Source organism: Lampetra fluviatilis, unplaced genomic scaffold, assembly GCF_964198595.1.
Source record: "Lampetra fluviatilis unplaced genomic scaffold, kcLamFluv1.1 SCAFFOLD_173, whole genome shotgun sequence".
In the NCBI taxonomy this organism is placed as follows: domain Eukaryota; kingdom Metazoa; phylum Chordata; class Hyperoartia; order Petromyzontiformes; family Petromyzontidae; genus Lampetra; species Lampetra fluviatilis.
The window spans coordinates 114,268-139,476 of NW_027621324.1; the positions used below are offsets into that span (position 1 = coordinate 114,268).

At 56.5% G+C, this 25,209-nt stretch overlaps 1 protein-coding gene across 1 annotated transcript; it reads left to right on the plus strand.

Annotated features, from left to right (window-relative positions):
• Positions 1–645: 645 nt before the first annotated feature.
• Positions 646–24,629, plus strand: LOC144955091 (uncharacterized). Its single transcript, XM_078885427.1, has 4 exons — positions 646–716; positions 21,941–22,635; positions 23,084–23,962; positions 24,495–24,629. Exons 2-4 carry the CDS (start codon positions 21,961–21,963, stop codon positions 24,627–24,629), a joined length of 1,689 nt encoding a protein of 562 aa, XP_078741553.1. The 5' UTR covers positions 646–716; positions 21,941–21,960.
• The last annotated feature ends 580 nt before the right edge of the window (positions 24,630–25,209 follow it).

The following is a 25,209-nucleotide window of genomic DNA, read 5'->3' on the forward strand; positions in this document are numbered from 1 at the left end:
GTGACGTGCCAGACGGGCGTGGCCTCGTTGTGAGTGACGTCACAGATGGGCGTGGTCTAATTGTGAGTGACAGCTCCGAGGGGCGTGGTCTCGTTGTGAGTGACGTCACGGATGGGCGTGGTCTAATTGTGAGTGACAGCTCCGAGGGGCGTGGCCGAGTGGGAGGCGACAGATGGGCGTGGCCCCGTTGTGATTGACGTCACAGACGGGCGTTGTTACCTCGTTGTGAGTGACAGCTCCGACGGGCGTGGCCTCGTTGTGAGTGACAGCTTCGAGGGGCGTGGTCTCGTTGTGAGTGACGTCACAGATGGGCGTGGTCTAATTGTGAGTGACAGCTCCGAGGGGCGTGGCCGAGCGGGAGGCGACAGATGGGCGTGGCCCCGTTGTGATTGACGTCACAGACGGGCGTTGTTACCTCGTTGTGAGTGACAGCTCCGAGGGGCGTGGTCTCGTTGTGAGTGACAGCTCCGAGGGGCGTGGCCTCGTTGTGAGTGACAGCTTCGAGGGGCGTGGTCTCGTTGTGAGTGACGTCACGGATGGGCGTGGTCTAATTGTGAGTGACAGCTTCGAGGGGCGTGGTCTCGTTGTGAGTGACGTCACGGATGGGCGTGGCCATGTGGGGGATGGGGGGGGTATAAAAGGCTCCCGTGGGCTCCTGGGCGAGGCTCATTCCGCCCCCAGCCGAGGGCCGCGTGAACGTCTCCGACTCGTGCAACGTGAGTCACGCCCCGTCTTTAACACCACAACCACAACTACTACCACAACTACTACCACAACCACAACTACTACCACAACTACTACCACTACTACTACCACAACTACTACCACAACTACTACCACAACCACAACTACTACCACAACTACCACCACTACTACCACAACCACAACTACTACCACAACTACCACCACTACTACCACAACCACAACTACTACCACAACTACTACCACAACCACAACTACTACCACAACTACCACCACTACTACCACAACTACTACCACAACTACCACCACTACTACCACAACTACTACCACAACTACTACCACAACCACCACTACTATCACAACCACCACAACTACTACCACAACTACTACCACAACCACCACTACTATCACAACCACCACAACTACTACCACAACTACTACACCGTGAGTCACGCCCCGTCGTTACCACCACAACTACTACCACAACTACTACTACCACCACCACAACTACTACTACCACCACCACAACTACTATCACAACTACCACCACCACTACTATCACAACTACCACCACCACAACTACTACTACCACCACAACCACCACAACTACCACAAACATCACAACTACTACCACCACAACTACCACCACAACTACAACAACCACCACAACTACTACCACAACTATCACCACAACCACCACCACCACTTCACCAGCTCGTGGTGGACACTCGTGCGGCCTTCTCATGCCCCGCTTACAAGTCCCTCCTCGCCTTGAAATGTCCACCTCGCCTCGCCTCACCCCTCACCACCCCCCTCACCACACCACCCCCCTCGCCTCACCCCTCGCCACCCCCCTCGCCTCACCCCTCACCGCCCCCTCACCACCCCCCTCACCACCCCCCTCGCCTCACCCCTCACCACCCCCCTCACCACACCACCCCCTTCGCCTCACCCCTCACCACCCCCTCACCACCCCCCTCGCCTCACCCCTCACCACCCCCCTCGCCTCACCCCTCACCACCCCCTCACCACCCCCCTCGCCTCACCCCTCACCACCCCCTCACCACCCCCCTCGCCTCACCCCTCACCACCCCCTCACCACCCTCCTCGCCTCGCCACTCGCCTCACCACACCACCCCCCTCGCCTCACCCCTCACCACCCCCTCACCACCCCCTCACCACACCACCCCCCTCGCCTCACCCCTCACCACCCCCCTCACCACACCACCCCCCTCGCCTCACCCCTCTCACCACCCCCTCACCACCCCCCTCGCCTCACCCCTCTCACCACCCCCTCACCACCCTCCTCGCCTCGCCACTCGCCTCACCTCACCCCTCACCTCGCCTCACCCCTCGCCTCGCCACTCACCTCACCACTCACCACCCCCCCTCACCACCCCCCCTCACCCCTCGCCTCACCACCCCCCTCGCCTCACCACCCCCCTCGCCTCACCACCCCCCTCGCCTCACCACCCCCCTCGCCTCACCACCCCCCTCACCCCTCACCACTCACCTCACCACCCCCCTCACCTCACCCCCTCACCTCCCCTCACCACCCCCCTCACCTCACCACCCCCCTCACCACCCCCCTCACCTCACCACTCACCTCACCACCCCCCTCACCTCACCCCCTCACCTCCCCTCACCACCCCCCTCGCCTCACCACCCCCCTCGCCTCACCACCCCCCTCACCCCTCACCACTCACCTCACCACCCCCCTCACCTCACCACCCCCCTCACCTCACCACTCACCTCACCACCCCCCTCACCTCACCCCCTCACCTCCCCTCACCACCCCCCTCACCTCACCCCTCACCTCCCCCCTCACCTCACCACCAGCCCCCCTCCTGGCTGTGTGGGTGGTTGGCAGTGTGGGTGGGTGGTTTTCAGTGTGGGTGGCAGGCTGTGTGGGTGGCAGGCTGTGTGGGTGGCAGGCTGTGTGGGTGGCAGGCTGTGTGGGTGGCAGGCTGTGTTGGCAGGGTGGGTGGCAGGGTGGGTGGGTGGTTGGGTGGTTGGGTAGTTGGCTGTGTGGGTGTCAGTGTGGCAGGGTGGGTGGGTGGCAGTGTGGTTGGCAGGGTGGGTGGTTGTCAGTGTGGGTATGTGGGTGGCAGTGTGGGTGGGTGAATGGTTAGCAGTGTGGGTGGGTGGCAGTGTGGGTGGGTGGCAGTGTGGGTGGGTGGCAGTGTGGGTGGGTGGCAGTGTGGGTGGGTGGCAGTGTGGGTGGGTGGCAGTGTGGGTGGGTGGCAGTGTGGGTGGGTGGCAGTGTGGGTGGGTGGCAGTGTGGGTGGGTGGCAGTGTGGGTGGGTGGCAGTGTGGGTGGGTGTGGCTGTGTACAGTGCAGGTACAGTAGTGCGCACCACTACTGTACCTGCACTGTACCCGCACTGTACCCTGTGGGTCACGTGCTGGCTCTGCCGCAGTAGCCACTGTAGCAGCGGCGGCGGCGCCATTCCACGTTGCTGTGACGTGACTCGCGCGGGTGAGTGGATGGGTGAGTGGATGGGTGAGTGGGTGGGTGGATGGGTGGGTGGGTGAGGGAGTGGGTGGGTGAGGGAGTGGGTGAGTGGGTGGGTGGGTGGGTGATTGGGTGGGTGGCAGTGTGGGTGAGTGGATGGGTGGGTGGATGGGTGGGTGGGTGAGGGAGTGGGTGGGTGAGGGAGTGGGTGGGTGAGGGAGTGGGTGGGTGAGGGAGTGGGTGGGTGAGGGAGTGGGTGGGTGAGGGAGTGGGTGGGTGAGGGAGTGGGTGGGTGAGGGAGTGGGTGGGTGAGGGAGTGGGTGGGTGAGGGAGTGGGTGGGTGAGGGAGTGGGTGGGTGAGGGAGTGGGTGGGTGAGGGAGTGGGTGGGTGATTGGGTGGGTGAGTGGATGGGTGGGTGGATGGGTGGGTGGATGGGTGGGTGGGTGAGGGAGTGGGTGGGTGAGGGAGTGGGTGAGTGGGTGGGTGGGTGGGTGATTGGGTGGGTGGCAGTGTGGGTGAGTGGATGGGTGGGTGGATGGGTGGGTGGGTGAGGGAGTGGGTGGGTGAGGGAGTGGGTGGGTGAGGGAGTGGGTGGGTGAGGGAGTGGGTGGGTGAGGGAGTGGGTGGGTGAGGGAGTGGGTGGGTGAGGGAGTGGGTGGGTGAGGGAGTGGGTGGGTGAGGGAGTGGGTGGGTGAGGGAGTGGGTGGGTGAGGGAGTGGGTGGGTGAGGGAGTGGGTGGGTGAGGGAGTGGGTGGGTGAGGGAGTGGGTGGGTGAGGGAGTGGGTGGGTGAGGGAGTGGGTGGGTGAGGGAGTGGGTGGGTGAGGGAGTGGGTGGGTGAGGGAGTGGGTGGGTGAGGGAGTGGGTGGGTGAGGGAGGGAGTGGGTGAGGGAGGGAGTGGGTGGGTGAGGGAGTGGGTGGGTGAGGGAGTGGGTGGGTGAGGGAGTGGGTGGGTGAGGGAGTGGGTGGGTGAGGGAGTGGGTGGGTGAGGGAGTGGGTGGGTGAGGGAGTGGGTGGGTGAGGGAGTGGGTGGGTGAGGGAGTGGGTGGGTGAGGGAGTGGGTGGGTGAGGGAGTGGGTGGGTGAGGGAGTGGGTGGGTGAGGGAGTGGGTGGGTGAGGGAGTGGGTGGGTGAGGGAGTGGGTGGGTGAGGGAGTGGGTGGGTGAGGGAGTGGGTGGGTGAGGGAGTGGGTGGGTGAGGGAGTGGGTGGGTGAGGGAGTGGGTGGGTGGGTGGGTGGCTGGTGATTGGGTGAGTGGCAGTGTGGGTGGGTGGCTGGGTGATTGGGTGAGTGGCTGGGTGGGTGGCAGTGTGGGTGGATGGGTGAGTGGGTGGGTGAGTGGCTGGCTGGGTGGGTGGGTGGCAGTGTGGGTGGGTGTGTACAGTGCAGGTACAGTAGTGCGCACCACTACTGTACCTGCACTGTACCCGCACTGTACCCTGTGGGTCACGTGCTGGCTCTGCCGCAGTCGCCACTGTAGCAGCGGCGGCGCCATTCCACGTTGCTGTGACGTGACTTCGAGTCGAGATGGTGGTGGTGATGGGGGTGGTGGTGGTAGTGATTCTGGTGGTGGTGGTAGTGATGGTGGTGGTGGCAGTGATGGTGGTGGTGGCAGTGATGGTGGTGGTGGTAGTGATGGTGGTGGTGGTAGAGATGATGTTGGTGGTGGTGGTGGTGATAGTGATGGTGGTGGTAGTGATGATGTTGGTGGTGGTGGTAGTGATGATGTTGGTGGTGGTGGTAGAGATGTGGTGGTGGTAGTGATGGTGGTGATAGTGATGATGTTGGTGGTGGTGGTAGTGATGATGATAATGATGGCGGTAGTCATGATGATGGTGGTGGTCGTGTGATGATGGTAGTAGTGATGGTAGTGATGGTAGTAGTGATGATCGTGGTGGTAATGATGGTAGTAGTGATGATCGTGGTGGTAATGATGGTAGTAGTAATGATCGTGGTGGTAATGATGGTAGTAGTGATGATGGTAATGCTGCTTGGACAGTCTTGTGCACGGACAGATACGGCTACTTGATTTTCTACTGACCCCTGCTGGGTCTGTCCCGTGACCTTCTCATGCACCTAGCCTGGCACAGCAGTCAACCCATGGCACCTATTGGGTCTGTCCCGTGACCTCCTCCTGCACCTAGCCTGGCACAGCAGTCAACCCATGGCACCTGCTGGGTCTGTCCCGTGACCTTCTCATGCACCTAGCCTGGCACAGCAGTCAACACACGGCACCAGCTGGGTCTGTCCCGTGACCGCCTACTGCACCTAGCCTGGCACAGCAGTCAACCCATGGCACCTATTGGGTCTGTCCCGTGACCTCCTCCTGCACCTAGCCTGGCACAGCAGTCAACCCATGGCACCTGCTGGGTCTGTCCCGTGACCTTCTCATGCACCTAGCCTGGCACAGCAGTCAACACACGGCACCAGCTGGGTCTGTCCCGTGACCGCCTACTGCACCTAGCCTGGCACAGCAGTCAACCCATGGCACCTGCTGGGTCTGTCCCGTGACCTTCTCATGCACCTAGCCTGGCACAGCAGTCAACCCATGGCACCTGCTGGGTCTGTCCCGTGACCTTCTCATGCACCTAGCCTGGCACAGCAGTACAACCCATGGCACCTGCTGGGTCTGTCCCGTGAGCTCCTCCTCATGCACCTAGCCTGGCACAGCAGTACAACCCATGGCACCTGTTGGGTCTGTCCCGTGACCTCCTCATGCACCTAGCCTGGCACAGCAGTACAACCCATGGCACCTGCTGGGTCTGTCCCGTGACCTCCTTCTCATGCACCTAGCCTGGCACAGCAGTACAACCCATGGCACCTGCTGGGTCTGTCCCGTGACCTCCTCCTCATGCACCTAGCCTGGCACAGCAGTACAACCCATGGCACCTGCAGGGTCTGGCCCGTGACCTCATGCACCTAGCCTGGCACAGCAGTCAACCCATGGCACCTGCTGGGTCTGTCCCGTGACCTCCTCCTCATGCACCTAGCCTGGCACAGCAGTACAACCCATGGCACCTGCTGGGTCTGTCCCGTGACCTCCTCCTCATGCACCTAGCCTGGCACAGCAGTACAACCCATGGCACCTGCTGGGTCTGTCCCGTGACCTCCTCATGCACCTAGCCTGGCACAGCAGTCAACCCATGGCACCTGCAGGGTCTGTCCCGTGACCTCCTCCTGCACCTAGCCTGGCACAGCAGTCAACCCACGGCACCTGCTGGGTCTGTCCCGTGACCTCCTCATGCACCTAGCCTGGCACAGCAGTACAACCCATGGCACCTGCAGGGTCTGTCCCGTGACCTCCTCATGCACCTAGCCTGGCACAGCAGTACAACCCATGGCACCTGCAGGGTCTGTTTCTGCAGGTGCCATGGGTTCTACAATCCTCTCCATAGGGGCTACGTCCAAAGTTCAAGGCCGATTGAAACTCCGAGACAGATAGGGAGGTCCCTACACACTGTGAAAGTCGAGTGGGTAGGTGAGTGTATAGTGTAGTGTGCGTGTGTATGTGTGTGAACTTTTTTCGCACCGAACGTAGCCATCCTAATGTATGGGTGTGTCTGTGCGCCTCTGTGTGTAGAAGTTGAACTTCTTTTGTACCGTACGTAGCCAGTCGTGTGACTCTTGAGGTGTGGGGGAAGGACTACAAACTAAACACTCATCCACTCACTCACTCACCCACTCACTCATCCACTCACTCACTCATCCACCCACTCACTCACCCACCCACTTACTCACCTACCCACCCACTTATTTACCTACCCACCCACTTACTCACCTACCCACCCACCCACTTACTCACCTACCCACCCACCCACTTACTCACCTACCCACCCACGCACTCACCCACCCACCCACCCACTTATTCACCCACCCAATTACTCACCCACCCACCCACTTACTCACTTACCCACTCACTCACTCACCCACTCATCCACTCACTCACCCACCCATCCACTCACCCACCCATCCACTCACCCACCTACCCATCCACTCGCTCACCTACCCATCCACTCACCCACCCACCTACCCACCCACTCACTCACCCACTCACTCACCCACCCACTCACTCACCCACCCACTCACTCACCCACTCACTCACTCACCAACCCACTCACTCACCCACCCACCCACTCACTCACCCACCCACCTACCCATCCACTCACTCACCCACCCACTCACTCACCCACTCACTCACTCACCAACCCACTCACTCACTCACCAACCCACTCACTCACCCACCCACCTACCCATCCACTCACTCACCCACCCACGCACCTACAGTGCACACACGCGCTCACACTGTACGCTGCGTATACTGCGCACGCGCGCACTGTACGCACACGCACACAGTATACACACAGTATATACACATTATATACACAATATATACACACATTATACACACAGTATATACACATTATATACACAATATATACACACACAGTATATACACAAAGTACACGTGCAAGAATAAACACTCACACGGGGGAAATACAAAATAATGCATTGAAACAAATGTAAAATAAAACATTAAATTCTGTTATTATCGAATTAATACATAAAAGCCAGTAAAGAATTACATTATTTTAACGGCAATAATGTATTGAATTCAACTAATTACATTGTTGCGATAATTAAAAAAATTCGTTTTCTGTGTTTTATTAATTTAATTTAACATTTTTAAAAAATTTAAATCCCCTCAATGGCAATGCCCCGCCCCCTATTAACGGCTCCCTCAGAGGGGTTTGAAATCGAATAATTTGATTATCTTTAAAATCGTTAACATTGTAACTTTGAAAAAAGCATGTAAGTGTGTTATCATCATCATCATTATTGTTGTTAAAGTGTGCCTGGTTATAATAATTATGTTAATTTATAATCGATACACTTAGGCCTAGTAATACTAGGCCTCGCCTGAATACGCAACGGGCAATTTGACTCTAAACGACGTTAAAATTCAACGCTTTGCAAACTTTAAGCGCCTCGTTACAATGTTTAATTGTGTTTAGCGTTAATTTATAACAGCGGGAGACGTTTATGGGACTTAATCGACGACGTTGATCGTGAGTTAAGGCGGCAGGCCTAGTTCAGGCTTTGCCTGAATACGCGTAGTGGGATAATGGCCTTTAAAGTTATAAACAATTAAACAATTCTTCTTGGTTCTTTCGGTAAAGTCACGTAGAAGGGAAGTAATAAAATAATAAAAATAAAACATTATAAAATAATACAATCATATAATATAATAAAATAATATCATTCAATTTCGATGTAAAGCTTCTTTCGTGACTGCAGGGATTCATCTTCTTGGTTCTATCGGTAAAGTCGTCACGTAGAAGGGAAGTAATAAAATAATAAAACATTATAAAATAATAAAACATTATAAAATAATAAAACATTATAAAATAATAAAACATTATAAAATAATAAAACATAATAAAATAAAATAATTCTCACGACGTTTCGGCTACAACGCAAGCAGCCGTCTTCAGGTGAAGCGTTGTAGCCGAAACGTCGTGAGAATTATATTATTTTATAATGTTTTATTTTTATTATTTTATAATGTTTTATTATTTTTTATTTTTATTATGTTTTATTATTTTATAATGTTTTATTATTTTATTACTTCCCTTCTACGTGACGACTTTACCGATAGAACCAAGAAGATGAATCCCTGCAGTCACGAAAGCTTTAAATCGAAATTGAATGATATTATATTATTTTATTATATGATTATATTATTTTGTTATGTTTTATTTTTATTATTTTACTATGTTATATTTTTATTATTTTATTATGTTATATTTTTATTATTTTACTATGTTATATTTTTATTATTTTATAATGTTTTATTTTTATTATTTTATTACTTCCCTTCTACATGACGACTTTACCGAAAGAACCAAGAAGATGTATCCCTGCTGCAGTCACGAAAGAAGCTTTAAATCGAAATTGAATACTATTATTTTATTATATTATATGATTATATTATTTTATAATGTTTTATTTTTATTCTTTTATGTTTTATTTTTAATATTTTATAATGTTTTATTTTTATTATTTTATTACTTCCCTTCTACGTGACGACTTTACCGAAAGAACCAAGAAGATGAATCCCTGCTGCTGCAGTCACGAAAGAAGCTTTAAATCGACAATTAAACAATTAACAATTGCCAACTTCAAGCGACTCTGAACATAGAGACTTTGTAAACAAACACACTACGCCGGTTTATGTGCGTGAGTGGGGAGCGGTGGTGCAGTGGTTAGCGCACTGTGTGGGGAGCGGTGGTGCAGTGGTTAGCGCACTGTGTGTGGGGAGTGGTGGTGCAGTGGTTAGCGCATTGTAGGGAGCGGTGGTGCAGTGGTTAGCGCACTGTGGGGAGTGGTGGTGCAGTGGTTAGCGCATTGTGTGGGGAGTGGTGGTGCAGTGGTTAGCGAACTGTGTGTTGGGAGCGGTGGTGCAGTGGTTAGCGAACTGTGTGTGGGGAGTGGTGGTGCAGTGGTTAGCGAACTGTGTGTGGGGAGCGGTGGCGCAGTGGTTAGCGAACTGTGTGTGGGGAGTGGTGGCGCAGTGGTTAGCGAACTGTGTGTGGGGAGTGGTGGTGCAGTGGTTAGCGAACTGTGTGTGGGGAGCGGTGGCGCAGTGGTTAGCGAACTGTGTGTGGGGAGTGGTGGTGCAGTGGTTAGCGAACTGTGTGTGGGGAGCGGTGGTGCAGTGGTTAGCGAACTGTGTGTGGGGAGTGGTGGTGCAGTGGTTAGCGAACTGTGTGAGTGGGGAGTGGTGGTGCAGTGGTTAGCGCATTGTAGGGAGCGGTGGTGCAGTGGTTAGCGCACTGTGGGGAGTGGTGGTGCAGTGGTTAGCGCATTGTGGGGAGTGGTGGTGCAGTGGTTAGCGCACTGTGTGTGTGGGGAGCGGTGGTGCAGTGGTTAGCGGATTGTGGGGAGCGGTGGTGCAGTGGTTAGCGCACTGTGTGTGGGGAGTGGTGGTGCAGTGGTTAGCGCATTGTGGGGAGTGGTGGTGCAGTGGTTAGCGCATTGTGGGGAGCGGTGGTGCAGTGGTTAGCGCACTGTTTGTGGGGAGCGGTGGTGCAGTGGTTAGCGCACTGTTTGTGGGGAGCGGTGGTGCAGTGGTTAGCGCACTGTTTGTGGGGAGCGGTGGTGCAGTGGTTAGCGCATTGTGGGGAGTGGTGGTGCAGTGGTTAGCGCATTGTGGGGAGTGGTGGTGCAGTGGTTAGCGCATTGTGGGGAGCGGTGGTGCAGTGGTTAGCGCATTGTGGGGAGTGGTGGTGCAGTGGTTAGCGCATTGTGGGGAGTGGTGGTGCAGTGGTTAGCGCACTGTGTTTGTGGGGAGCGGTGGTGCAGTGGTTAGCGGATTGTGGGGAGCGGTGGTGCAGTGGTTAGCGCACTGTGTGTGGGGAGTGGTGGTGCAGTGGTTAGCGCATTGTGGGGAGCGGTGGTGCAGTGGTTAGCGCACTGTGTGTGGGGAGTGGTGGTGCAGTGGTTAGCGCATTGTGGGGAGTGGTGGTGCAGTGGTTAGCGCATTGTGGGGAGCGGTGGTGCAGTGGTTAGCGCACTGTGTGAGTGGTGGTGCAGTGGTTAGCGCATTGTGTGAGTGGGGAGTGGTGGTGCAGTGGTTAGCGCATTGTAGGGAGCGGTGGTGCAGTGGTTAGCGCACTGTGGGGAGTGGTGGTGCAGTGGTTAGCGCATTGTAGGGAGCGGTGGTGCAGTGGTTAGCGCACTGTGGGGAGTGGTGGTGCAGTGGTTAGCGCATTGTGGGGAGCGGTGGTGCAGTGGTTAGCGAACTGTGTGTGGGGAGTGGTGGCGCAGTGGTTAGCGAACTGTGTGTGGGGAGTGGTGGCGCAGTGGTTAGCGCACTGTGTGGGGAGTGGTGGTGCAGTGGTTAGCGCATTGTGGGGAGCGGTGGTGCAGTGGTTAGCGCACTGTGTGAGTGGTGGCGCAGTGGTTAGCGCACTGTGTGGGGAGTGGTGGTGCAGTGGTTAGCGCACTGTGTGTGGGGAGCGGTGGCGCAGTGGTTAGCGCACTGTGGGGAGTGGTGGTGCAGTGGTTAGCGCATTGTGTGGGGAGTGGTGGTGCAGTGGTTAGCGAACTGTGTGTGGGGAGTGGTGGCGCAGTGGTTAGCGCACTGTGGGGAGTGGTGGTGCAGTGGTTAGCGCATTGTGTGGGGAGTGGTGGTGCAGTGGTTAGCGAACTGTGTGTGGGGAGCGGTGGCGCAGTGGTTAGCGAACTGTGTGTGGGGAGTGGTGGCGCAGTGGTTAGCGCACTGTGTGGGGAGTGGTGGTGCAGTGGTTAGCGCACTGTGTGTGGGGAGCGGTGGCGCAGTGGTTAGCGCACTGTGGGGAGTGGTGGTGCAGTGGTTAGCGAACTGTGTGTGGGGAGTGGTGGCGCAGTGGTTAGCGCACTGTGTGGGGAGTGGTGGTGCAGTGGTTAGCGAACTGTGTGTGGGGAGCGGTGGTGCAGTGGTTAGCGAACTGTGTGTGGGGAGCGGTGGCGCAGTGGTTAGCGCACTGTGTTTGTGTGGAGTGGTGGTGCAGTGGTTAGCGCACTGTGTGTGGGGGGAGTGGTGGTGCAGTGGTTAGCGCACTGTGTGTGGGGGGAGTGGTGGTGCAGTGGTTAGCGAACTGTGTGTGGGGAGCGGTGGCGCAGTGGTTAGCGCACTGTGTTTGTGTGGAGTGGTGGTGCAGTGGTTAGCGCACTGTGTGTGGGGGGAGTGGTGGTGCAGTGGTTAGCGCATTGTGGGGAGCGGTGGTGCAGTGGTTAGCGAACTGTGTGTGGGGAGTGGTGGTGCAGTGGTTAGCGCACTGTGGGGAGCGGTGGCGCAGTGGTTAGCGCACTGTGTGTGGGGGGAGTGGTGGTGCAGTGGTTAGCGCACTGTGGGGAGCGGTGGCGCAGTGGTTAGCGCACTGTGTGTGGGGGGAGTGGTGGTGCAGTGGTTAGCGCATTGTGGGGAGCGGTGGTGCAGTGGTTAGCGAACTGTGTGTGGGGAGTGGTGGTGCAGTGGTTAGCGCACTGTGGGGAGCGGTGGCGCAGTGGTTAGCGCACTGTGTGTGGGGAGTGGTGGTGCAGTGGTTAGCGCACTGTGTGGGGGGAGTGGTGGTGCAGTGGTTAGCGCATTGTGGGGAGCGGTGGTGCAGTGGTTAGCGAACTGTGTGTGGGGAGTGGTGGTGCAGTGGTTAGCGAACTGTGTGGGGGGAGTGGTGGTGCAGTGGTTAGCGCATTGTGGGGAGCGGTGGTGCAGTGGTTAGCGCACTGTGTGTGGGGAGCGGTGGCGCAGTGGTTAGCGAACTGTGTGTGGGGAGCGGTGGCGCAGTGGTTAGCGCACTGTGTGGGGAGTGGTGGTGCAGTGGTTAGCGCACTGTGTGTGTGTGGGGAGTGGTGGTGCAGTGGTTAGCGCATTGTAGGGAGCGGTGGTGCAGTGGTTAGCGCACTGTGGGGAGTGGTGGTGCAGTGGTTAGCGCATTGTGGGGAGTGGTGGTGCAGTGGTTAGCGCACTGTGTTTGTGGGGAGCGGTGGTGCAGTGGTTAGCGCACTGTGGGGAGTGGTGGTGCAGTGGTTAGCGCATTGTGGGGAGTGGTGGTGCAGTGGTTAGCGCATTGTGGGGAGTGGTGGTGCAGTGGTTAGCGCACTGTGTTTGTGGGGAGCGGTGGTGCAGTGGTTAGCGCACTGTGTGTGGGGAGTGGTGGTGCAGTGGTTAGCGCATTGTGGGGAGTGGTGGTGCAGTGGTTAGCGCATTGTGGGGAGTGGTGGTGCAGTGGTTAGCGCACTGTGTTTGTGGGGAGCGGTGGTGCAGTGGTTAGCGGATTGTGGGGAGCGGTGGTGCAGTGGTTAGCGCACTGTGTGTGGGGAGTGGTGGTGCAGTGGTTAGCGCATTGTGGGGAGTGGTGGTGCAGTGGTTAGCGCATTGTGGGGAGTGGTGGTGCAGTGGTTAGCGCACTGTGTTTGTGGGGAGCGGTGGTGCAGTGGTTAGCGGATTGTGGGGAGCGGTGGTGCAGTGGTTAGCGCACTGTGTGTGGGGAGTGGTGGTGCAGTGGTTAGCGCATTGTGGGGAGTGGTGGTGCAGTGGTTAGCGCATTGTGGGGAGCGGTGGTGCAGTGGTTAGCGCACTGTGTGAGTGGTGGTGCAGTGGTTAGCGCATTGTGTGAGTGGGGAGTGGTGGTGCAGTGGTTAGCGCATTGTAGGGAGCGGTGGTGCAGTGGTTAGCGCATTGTGTGGAGTGGTGGTGCAGTGGTTAGCGCAATGTGTGGAGTGGTGGTGCAGTGGTTAGCGCATTGTGTGAGTGGGGAGTGGTGGTGCAGTGGTTAGCGCATTGTGTGAGTGGTGGTGCAGTGGTTAGCGCACTGTGGGGAGCGGTGGTGCAGTGGTTAGCGCATTGTGTGGAGTGGTGGTGCAGTGGTTAGCGCACTGTGTGAGTGGGGAGTGGTGGTGCAGTGGTTAGCGCACTGTGTGTCGGGAGTGGTGGTGCAGTGGTTAACGCGCTGTGTGTGTGTGAGTGGGGAGTGGTGGTGCAGTGGTTAGCGCACTGTGTGTGTGTGTGTGGGGAGTGGTGGTGCAGTGGTTAACGCACTGTGTGTGTGTGGGGAGTGGTGGTGCAGTGGTTAGCGCACTGTGTGTGTGTGTGGGGAGTGGTGGTGCAGTGGTTAGCGCACTGTGTGTGTGTGGGGAGTGGTGGTGCAGTGGTTACCGCACTGTGTGTGAGTGGGGAGTGGTGGTGCAGTGGTTACCGCACTGTGTGTGAGTGGGGAGTGGTGGTGCAGTGGTTACCGCACTGTGTGTGAGTGGGGAGTGGTGGTGCAGTGGTTACCGCACTGTGTGTGAGTGGGGAGTGGTGGTGCAGTGGTTACCGCACTGTGTGTGAGTGGGGAGTGGTGGTGCAGTGGTTACCGCACTGTGTGTGTGGTGGGAGTGGTGGTGCAGTGGTTACCGCACTGTGTGTGAGTGGGGAGTGGTGGTGCAGTTTTTAACGCACTGTGTGTGTGGGGGGAGTGGTGGTGCAGTGGTTAGCGCACTGTGTGGGGAGCGGTGGGGCAGTGGTGCAGTGGTTAGCGCACTGTGTGTGAGTGGGGAGCGGTGGGGCAGTGGTTAGCACATTGTGTGTGTGTGTGTGGGGAGTGATGGTGCAATGGTTAGCGCACTGTGTGTGTGTGTGTGGGGAGTGGTGGTGCAGTGGTTGGCGCACTGTGTGAGTGGGGAGTGATGGTGCAATGGTTAGCGCACTGTGTGTGTGTGTGGGGAGTGGTGGTGCAGTGGTTGGCGCACTGTGTGAGTGGGGAGCGGTGGTGCAGTGGTTAGCGCACTGTGTGTGTGAGTGGGGAGCGGTGGTGCAGTGGTTGGCGCACTGTGTGTGAGTGGGGAGCGGTGGGGCAGTGGTTGGCGCACTGTGTGTGTGAGTGGGGAGCGGTGGGGCAGTGGTTGGCGCACTGTGTGTGAGTGGGGAGCGGTGGTGCAGTGGTTAGCGCACTGTGTGTGTGAGTGGGGAGCGGTGGTGCAGTGGTTGGCGCACTGTGTGTGAGTGGGGAGCGGTGGGGCAGTGGTTGGCGCACTGTGTGTGTGAGTGGGGAGCGGTGGGGCAGTGGTTGGCGCACTGTGTGTGTGAGTGGGGAGCGGTGGTGCAGTGGTTGGCGCACTGTGTGTGTGTGTGGGGAGTGGTGGTGCAGTGGTTGGCGCACTGTGTGTGTGAGTGGGGAGCGGTGGTGCAGTGGTTGGCGCACTGTGTGTGTGAGTGGGGAGTGGTGGTGCAGTGGTTGGCGCACTGTGTGTGTGAGTGGGGAGCGGTGGTGCAGTGGTTGGCGCACTGTGTGTGTGAGTGGGGAGCGGTGGTGCAGTGGTTGGCGCACTGTGTGTGCGAGTGGGGAGTGGTGGTGCAGTGGTTAGCGCACTGTGTGTGCGAGTGGGGAGTGGTGGTGCAGTGGTTAGCGCATTGTGTGTGCGAGTGGGGAGCGGTGGTGCAGTGGTTAGCACACTATGTGTGTGTGAGTGGGGAGTGGTGGTGCAGTGGTTAGCACACCCTGTGTGTGAGTGGGGAGTGGTGGTGCAGTGGTTAGCGCACTGTGTGTGCGAGTGGGGAGTGGTGGTGCAGTGGTTAGCGCACTGTGTGTGCGAGTGGGGAGTGGTGGTGCAGTGGTTAGCGCACTGTGTGTGCGGGTGGGGAGCGGTGGTGCAGTGGTTAGCACACTATGTGTGTGCGAGTGGGGAGTGGTGGCGCAGTGGTTAGCGCACTCTGTGTATGTGTGTGTCTGTATGTGTGTGTCTGTGTGTTTGTGTTCAATTTATTTTGGTGCCCGTTCTCTAATCACACAAGCCGACCCGCACACACACACGCAGAGCGAGGGGGGTGGGTGGGTGTTGAATGGGCGAGTTAGTTGTTAAGCTGTTGTTGTTTAGCTTTAAGTTGTTGTTGTAAATTGCTGTTGTTGTTGTTGTTGGGTTGTTTATTGTTGTTAGACAGAAGTTGTTGTTGTTGTTGTTCGTGGTATGCATCACTGCGCCCAGCACTGACTGGCATCAACAGTGGCGTGTGGATAATGAAGTTTAATTAACGCGGCGGTGACACAGCCACAGACTCCTCGTCATCACGCAGAGACCCACAGACTCATCACACAGAGAGCCACAGACTCATCATCATCACACAGAGAGCCACAGACTCATCATCACACAGAGAGCCATAGACTCATCATCACACAGAGAGCCATAGACTCATCACACACAGAGACCCACAGACTCATCATCACACAGAGAGCCACAGACTCATCACACACAGAGAGCCACATACTCATCACACACACAGAGAGCCATAGACTCATCATCACACAGAGCCATAGACTCATCATCACACAGAGAGCCACAGACTCATCATCATCACACAGAGAGCCATAGACTCATCATCATCACACAGAGAGCCATAGACTCATCATCATCACACAGAGAGCCATAGACTCATCATCATCACACAGAGCCATAGACTCATCATCACACAGAGCCACAGACTCATCATCACACAGAGCCACAGACTCATCATCACACAGAGCCACAGACTCATCATCACAGAGAGCCACAGACTCATCATCACAGAGCCATAGACTCATCATCATCACACACACAGAGCCACAGACTCATCATCACACACACAGAGAGCCACAGACTCATCATCTCACACAGCCACAGACTCATCACACACAGAGCCATAGACTCATCATCATCACACACAGAGAGCCACAGACTCATCACACAGAGAGCCACAGACTCATCACACAGAGAGCCACAGACTCATCACACAGAGAGCCACAGACTCATCACACAGAGAGCCACAGACTCATCACACAGAGAGCCACAGACTCATCACACAGAGAGCCACAGACTCATCACACAGAGAGCCACAGACTCATCACACAGAGAGCCACAGACTCATCACACAGAGAGCCACAGACTCATCACACAGAGAGCCACAGACTCATCACACAGAGAGCCACAGACTCATCACACAGAGAGCCACAGACTCATCACACAGAGAGCCACAGACTCATCACACAGAGAGCCACAGACTCATCACACAGAGAGCCACAGACTCATCACACAGAGAGCCACAGACTCATCACACAGAGAGCCACAGACTCATCACACAGAGAGCCACAGACTCATCACACAGAGAGCCACAGACTCATCACACAGAGAGCCACAGACTCGTCACACAGAGCCACAGACTCGTCACACAGAGAGCCACAGACTCGTCACACAGAGAGCCACAGACTCATCACACAGAGAGCCACAGACTCATCACACAGAGAGCCACAGAATCATCACACAGAGAGCCACAGACTCATCACACAGAGAGCCACAGACTCATCACACAGAGAGCCACAGACTCATCACACAGAGAGCCACAGACTCATCACACAGAGAGCCACAGACTCATCACACAGAGAGCCACAGACTCATCACACAGAGAGCCACAGACTCATCACACAGAGAGCCACAGACTCATCACACAGAGAGCCACAGACTCATCACACAGAGAGCCACAGACTCATCACACAGAGAGCCACAGACTCATCACACAGAGAGCCACAGACTCATCACACAGAGAGCCACAGACTCATCACACAGAGAGCCACAGACTCATCACACAGAGAGCCACAGACTCATCACACAGAGAGCCACAGACTCATCACACAGAGAGCCACAGACTCATCACACAGAGAGCCACAGACTCATCACACAGAGAGCCACAGACTCATCACACAGAGAGCCACAGACTCATCACACAGAGAGCCACAGACTCATCACACAGAGAGCCACAGACTCATCACACAGAGAGCCACAGACTCATCACACAGAGAGCCACAGACTCATCACACAGAGAGCCACAGACTCATCACACAGAGAGCCACAGACTCATCACACAGAGAGCCACAGACTCATCACACAGAGAGCCACAGACTCATCACACAGAGAGCCACAGACTCATCACACAGAGAGCCACAGACTCATCACACAGAGAGCCACAGACTCATCACACAGAGAGCCACAGACTCATCACACAGAGAGCCACAGACTCATCACACAGAGAGCCACAGACTCATCACACAGAGAGCCACAGACTCATCACACAGAGAGCCACAGACTCATCACACAGAGAGCCACAGACTCATCACACAGAGAGCCACAGACTCATCACACAGAGAGCCACAGACTCATCACACAGAGAGCCACAGACTCATCACACAGAGAGCCACAGACTCATCACACAGAGAGCCACAGACTCATCACACAGAGAGCCACAGACTCATCACACAGAGAGCCACAGACTCATCACACAGAGAGCCACAGACTCATCACACAGAGAGCCACAGACTCATCACACAGAGAGCCACAGACTCATCACACAGAGAGCCACAGACTCATCACACAGAGAGCCACAGACTCATCCCACAGAGAGCCACAGACTCATCCCACAGAGAGCCACAGACTCATCCCACAGAGAGCCACAGACTCATCCCACAGAGAGCCACAGACTCATCACACAGAGAGCCACAGACTCATCACACAGAGAGCCACAGACTCATCACACAGAGAGCCACAGACTCATCACACAGAGAGCCACAGACTCATCACACAGAGAGCCACAGACTCATCACACAGAGCCACAGACTCATCACACAGAGAGCCACAGACTCATCACACAGAGAGCCACAGACTCATCACACAGAGAGCCACAGACTCATCACACAGAGAGCCACAGACTCATCACACAGAGAGCCACAGACTCATCACACAGAGAGCCACAGACTCATCACACAGAGAGCCACAGACTCATCACACAGAGAGCCACAGACTCATCACACAGAGAGCCACAGACTCATCACACAGAGAGCCACAGACTCATCACACAGAGAGCCACAGACTCATCACACAGAGAGCCACAGACTCATCACACAGAGAGCCACAGACTCATCACACAGAGAGCCACAGACTCATCACACAGAGAGCCACAGACTCATCACACAGAGAGCCACAGACTCGTCACACAGAGAGCCACAGACTCGTCACACAGAGAGCCACAGACTCGTCACACGGAGAGCCACAGACTCGTCACACAGAGAGCCACAGACTCGTCACACAGAGAGCCACAGACTCGTCACACAGAGAGCCACAGACTCGTCACACAGAGAGCCACAGACTCGTCACACAGAGAGCCACAGACTCGTCACACAGAGAGCCACAGACTCGTCACACAGAGAGCCACAGACTCATCATCATCACACACACAGAGAGCCACAGACTCATCACACAGAGAGCCACAGACTCATCACACAGAGAGCCACAGACTCATCACACAGAGAGCCACAGACTCATCACACAGAGAGCCACAGACTCATCACACAGAGAGCCACAGACTCATCACACAGAGAGCCACAGACTCATCACACAGAGAGCCACAGACTCATCACACAGAGAGCCACAGACTCGTCACACAGAGAGCCACAGACTCGTCACACAGAGAGCCACAGACTCGTCACACAGAGAGCCACAGACTCGTCACACAGAGAGCCACAGACTCGTCACACAGAGAGCCACAGACTCGTCACACAGAGAGCCACAGACTCGTCACACAGAGAGCCACAGACTCGTCACACAGAGAGCCACAGACTCGTCACACAGAGAGCCACAGACTCGTCACACAGAGAGCCACAGACTCGTCACACAGAGAGCCACAGACTCGTCACACAGAGAGCCACAGACTCGTCACACAGAGAGCCACAGACTCGTCACACAGAGAGCCACAGACTCGTCACACAGAGAGCCACAGACTCGTCACACAGAGAGCCACAGACTCGTCACACAGAGAGCCACAGACTCGTCACACAGAGAGCCACAGACTCGTCACACAGAGAGCCACAGACTCGTCACACAGAGAGCCACAGACTCGTCACACAGAGAGCCACAGACTCGTCACACAGAGAGCCACAGACTCGTCACACAGAGAGCCACAGACTCGTCACACAGAGAGCCACAGGCTCGTCACACAGAGAGCCACAGGCTCGTCACACAGAGAGCCACAGGCTCGTCACACAGAGAGCCACAGGCTCGTCACACAGAGAGCCACAGGCTCGTCACACAGAGAGCCACAGGCTCGTCACACAGAGCCACAGGCTCATCACACAGAGAGCCACAGGCTCATCACACAGAGAGCCACAGGCTCATCACACAGAGAGCCACAGGCTCATCACACAGAGAGCCACAGGCTCATCACACAGAGAGCCACAGGCTCATCACACAGAGAGCCACAGACTCGTCATCCTCACAGAGAGCCACAGACTCGTCATCCTCACAGAGAGCCACAGACTCGTCATCCTCACAGAGAGCCACAGACTCGTCATCCTCACAGAGAGCCACAGACTCGTCATCCACACAGAGAGCCACAGACTCGTCATCCACACAGAGAGCCACAGACTCGTCATCATCACACAGAGAGCCACAGACTCGTCATCATCACACAGAGAGCCACAGACTCGTCATCATCCACACAGAGAGCCACAGACTCGTCATCATCACACAGAGAGCCACAGACTCGTCATCATCACACAGAGAGCCACAGACTCGTCATCATCACACAGAGAGCCACAGACTCGTCATCATCCACACAGAGAGCCACAGACTCGTCATCATCCACACAGAGAGCCACAGACTCGTCATCATCACACAGAGCCACAGACTCGTCATCATCACACAGAGCCACAGACTCATCATCATCACACAGAGCCACAGACTCATCATCATCACACAGAGCCACAGACTCATCATCATCACACAGAGCCACAGACTCATCATCATCACACAGCCACAGACTCATCATCATCACACAGCCACAGACTCATCATCATACACACAGAGCCACAGACTCATCATACACAGAGCCATAGACTCATCTTCATCAGACAGCCACAGACTCATCACACAGAGCCACAGACTCATCACACACAGAGCCACAGACTCATCATCATCACACACAGAGAGCCACAGACTCATCATCATCATCATCACACACAGAGCCATAGACTCATCATCATCACACACAGAGCCACAGACTCATCACACACAGATGGACACATGGAACCCACGACCTCCTGTGTACCAGGCGAGGTAGTCAACATCTCAGCATAGAACCCACGACCTCCTGTGCACCAGGCGAGGTAGTCAACATCTCAGCATGGAACCCACGACCTCCTGTGTACCAGGCGAGGTAGTCAACATCTCAGCATAGAACCCACGACCTCCTGTGCACCAGGCGAGGTAGTCAACATCTCAGCATGGAACCCACGACCTCCTGTGTACCAGGCGAGGTAGTCAACATCTCAGCATAGAACCCACGACCTCCTGTGCACCAGGCGAGGTAGTCAACATCTCAGCATGGGACCCACGACCTCCTGTGTACCAGGCGAGGTAGTCGACATCTCAGCATGGAACCCACGACCTCCTGTGCACCAGGCGAGGTAGTCAACATCTCCCCAGGGATGTGCTTGTTGGAGCGTGTGTGGTTGTGGCGTTACTACAACAACAACAACGTGAATGATGGTGGCTGTTAGGATTGCGGTTGTGAGATTGAGCGGATCCCGCTCATCGTCAATGTGTGTTTTGTCTTCTTTCTGCCCCTGTTCACCACCCCTACCACCACTACCACAACCACCACTACCACAACCACCACTACCACAACCACCACTACCACAACCACCACCACTACCACTACCACAACCACCACTACCACTACCACTACCACAACCACCACCACTACCACAACCACCACCACTACCACAACCACCACTACCACCACTACTACCACTACCACTCAACCACTACTACCACAACCACTACAACAACCACCACTACCACTCACTCAACCACCACCACTACCACTCAACCACCACTCACTCCACAACCACTACTACCACAACTGCTACCACTACCACTCAACCACTACTACCACCACCACCACTCACTCCACTACTACCACCACCACCACTCAACCACTACCACCACCACTCAACCACAACCACTACCACCACTCAACCACTACCACCACTCAACCACCACCACCACTACCACTCACTCAACCACCACCACTACCACTCACTCAACCACCACCACAACCACCACTACCACTCACTCAACCACTACCACACACTCAACCACCACCACTACCACTCTACAACCACCACAACTAAACCACCACCACCACCACCGCCCCTCTTGCGCCCCCCCCTCCACCACACGCAGCAGCCATCACAGACCCGACCATGCCGGCATCCAAAGCCTCCTCAGTCCGTCCCACCACCTCAGCAACTCCTCCTCTACAACAACAACAACCACAACAACCACAACAACACCACCACCACAACCGACATCCACCTCCCTCCTGCTGCCCATCTCCCCCTCCCTCCCCTCCCTCCCCTCCCTCCCCCTCCTCCCCCTGCCCTCACGACCGGCCCGAGCCCCCGCCTGGTGACCCTCGCCGCTACGCCCGACTCACCACCTCCCAGGGCTCCCGTCTGCGGCGTCTCCTCCGTCGTCCGCTCGCCATCCACGGACGGGGCAACTTCCCCACCCTGGCCGTGTCTCCCGGCGGGGCGGCCGCCTCCGTGCTGGGCCGACTGGTGGCGCGCGGGGTGGCCGTCCGTGCCGTGAGACTCAACGGCTCTGCCGCCAGCCACGTGCTCAGCCCGCCGGGGAAGACTCCGTTCCCGTACCAGGACGTGGATCTGATCTTCGCCGTCGAGTTCGGCGGTGGTGGCGGTGGCGGCGGTGGTGGCGGCGGCAGCAACAACAACAACAACTTTGGCACGGAGGCGGAGTTCGGCCTGGTCAGGGAGGCTGCCATCGAGTCTCTGCTCGACTTCCTGCCCGAGGGCGTTTGCAAGGAGCGGATCGGACTGGCAGCGCTGAGCGACGCCTACGTGCAGAAGCTGGTGAAGGTGAGTGGTGGTGGTCGTGGTGGTGGTGGTGGCGGTGGTGGTGGTGGCGATGGTGGCGATGGTGGTGGTGGCGATGGTGGTGAGGCAGGCAGTCAGTCAGCCAGTCAGTCAGCTGACCAAACAGCCAGCCAGTCAGTCAGCTGACCAAACGGTCAGCCAGCCAGCTGTGTCTGTGTGTGTGTGTGTGTCTGTCTGTGTGTCTGTGTGTGTGTCTGTCTGTGTGTGTGTCTCTGTGTCTCTGTGTGTGACTCTCTGTGTGACTGTCTCTGTGTGACTGTCTCTGTGTGACTGTCTCTGTGTGACCGTCTCTGTGTGACTGTCTCTGTGTGACCGTCTCTGTGTGACCGTCTCTGTGTGACCGTCTCTGTGTGACCGTCTCTGTGTGACCGTCTCTGTGTGTCTGTCTCTGTGTGACTGTCTCTGTGTGACTGTCTCTGTGCCCCGCCAGGTGAGCACGGACACGGACCGCTGGAGTCTGGTCTCGTTCACCAACAACTCTGGCCGCAACATCGAGATGAAGTTTGTGCAGTCGCTGCGCCGACAGTTCGAGTTCAGCGTCGACTCCTTCCAGATCGACATCGACCCACTGCTCCACTTTTACCGGCAGCAGCAGCAGCTGCAGCTACAGCAGCAGCAGCCGCAGCAGTACACGGATGTGCAGCATCAGCAGCAGCTACAACCGCAGCTGCAACCGCAGCAGCTGCAGCAGCTACAGCTCCAACCACAGCAGCTGCAGCATCCGCAGCAGCACACGGACGTTCAACAGCAGCAGCAGCACACAGATGTGCAGCATCAACAACAGCTGCAGCTGCATACAGATATGCATCAACAGCTGCACACAGATGTGCAGCAGCAGCAGCAGCAGCACACAGACGAACAGCAGCAGCATCAGCAGCAGCAGCATCAGCAGCAGCATCTTCACACAGATGTGCAGCAACATCGGCAGCATCAGCAGCAGCAGCATCATCATCAGCTGCTGCCTCTTAGACTCAGCGGCGTTGGCGACGGTGACGGAGCGACAGGCCCTCCCGCCGCGTCTCCTCCGTCTCCCCCCTCCACCCCCACCACCACCACCACCTCCACCACCCCCCGCCCCCCCCCTCTGTACGCTGAGAGCGTCTACGGAGACTTTGCGGAGGCTCTGGGCCACCTGTGGGAGCGCCTCATCGCCACGCGTCGCCCCGAGGAGATCCGTGGCGGCGGCCTGCTCAAGTACTGCGAGCTGCTGGCGCGGGGCTTCCGCCCGCACTGCGCCCCACGCATCAAGGCGCTGGAGCGCTACATGTGCTCACGCTTCTTCATCGACTTTCCCGATGTCGGGTCTCAGGTGGGTGGTGGTGGTGGGGGGGTGGGGAGATATTTGTGTACTCGCACACGCACCCATTCACTCATCCGTACACTCACTCACCCACCCACCCATCCGTACACTCACTCACCCACCCGTTCACTCATCCGTACACTCACTCACCCACCCATTCACTCATCCGTACACTCACTCACCCACCCATTCACTCGTACACTCGCTCACCCACCCATCCGTACACTCACTCATCCGTACACTCACTCACCCACCCATTCACTTACCCACCCACCCATCCGTACACTCACCCACCCACCCATTCACTCACTCACTCACCCACCCATTCACTCACCCATTCACTCACTCACCCACCCACCCATCCGTACACTCACCCACCCACCCACCCACTCACTCACTCACTCATTCACTCACCCATCCACCCATCCGTACACTCACCCACCCACCCACCCATTCGTACACTCACCCACTCACCCACCCACTCACCCACCCACCCATGCTGGCACGGGGCTTCCGCCCGCACTGCGCCCCGCACATCAAGGCGCTGGAGCGCTACATGTGCTCACGCTTCTTCATCGACTTTCCCGATGTCGGGTCTCAGGTGGGTGGTGGTGGGGGGGTGGTGGTGGGGGAGGTCGGGAGTCGTTTGTACACTCGCACACGCGCTTATTCTTAAACTCGCTCGCCCATTCGTAAACTCGCTCGCCCATCCGTACACTCACCCACCCACCCATTCGTACACTCACCCATTCGTACACTCACCCACTCACGCACTCATTCATACACTCACCCACCCATTCGTACACTCACTCACTCACTCACTCATTCGTACACTCACTCACTCACTCACTCATTCGTACACTCACCCACCCACCCATTCGTACACTCACCCATTCGTACACTCACCCACCCATTCATTTGTACACTCACCCATTCGTACACTCGCCCACCCATTCGTACACTCACCCACTCACCCACTCACTCATCCATACACTCACCCACCCATTCGTACACTCACTCACTCACTCACTCATTCGTACACTCACTCACTCACTCACTCATTCGTACACTCACCCATTCGTACACTCACCCACCCACCCATTCGTACACTCACCCATTCGTACACTCGCCCACCCATTCGTACACTCACCCACTCACCCACTCACTCATCCACCCACCCACCCATCCATTCACTCGCCCACCTACCCACCCACTCACTCACCCACCCATACACTCGCCCACCCACCCATGCTGGC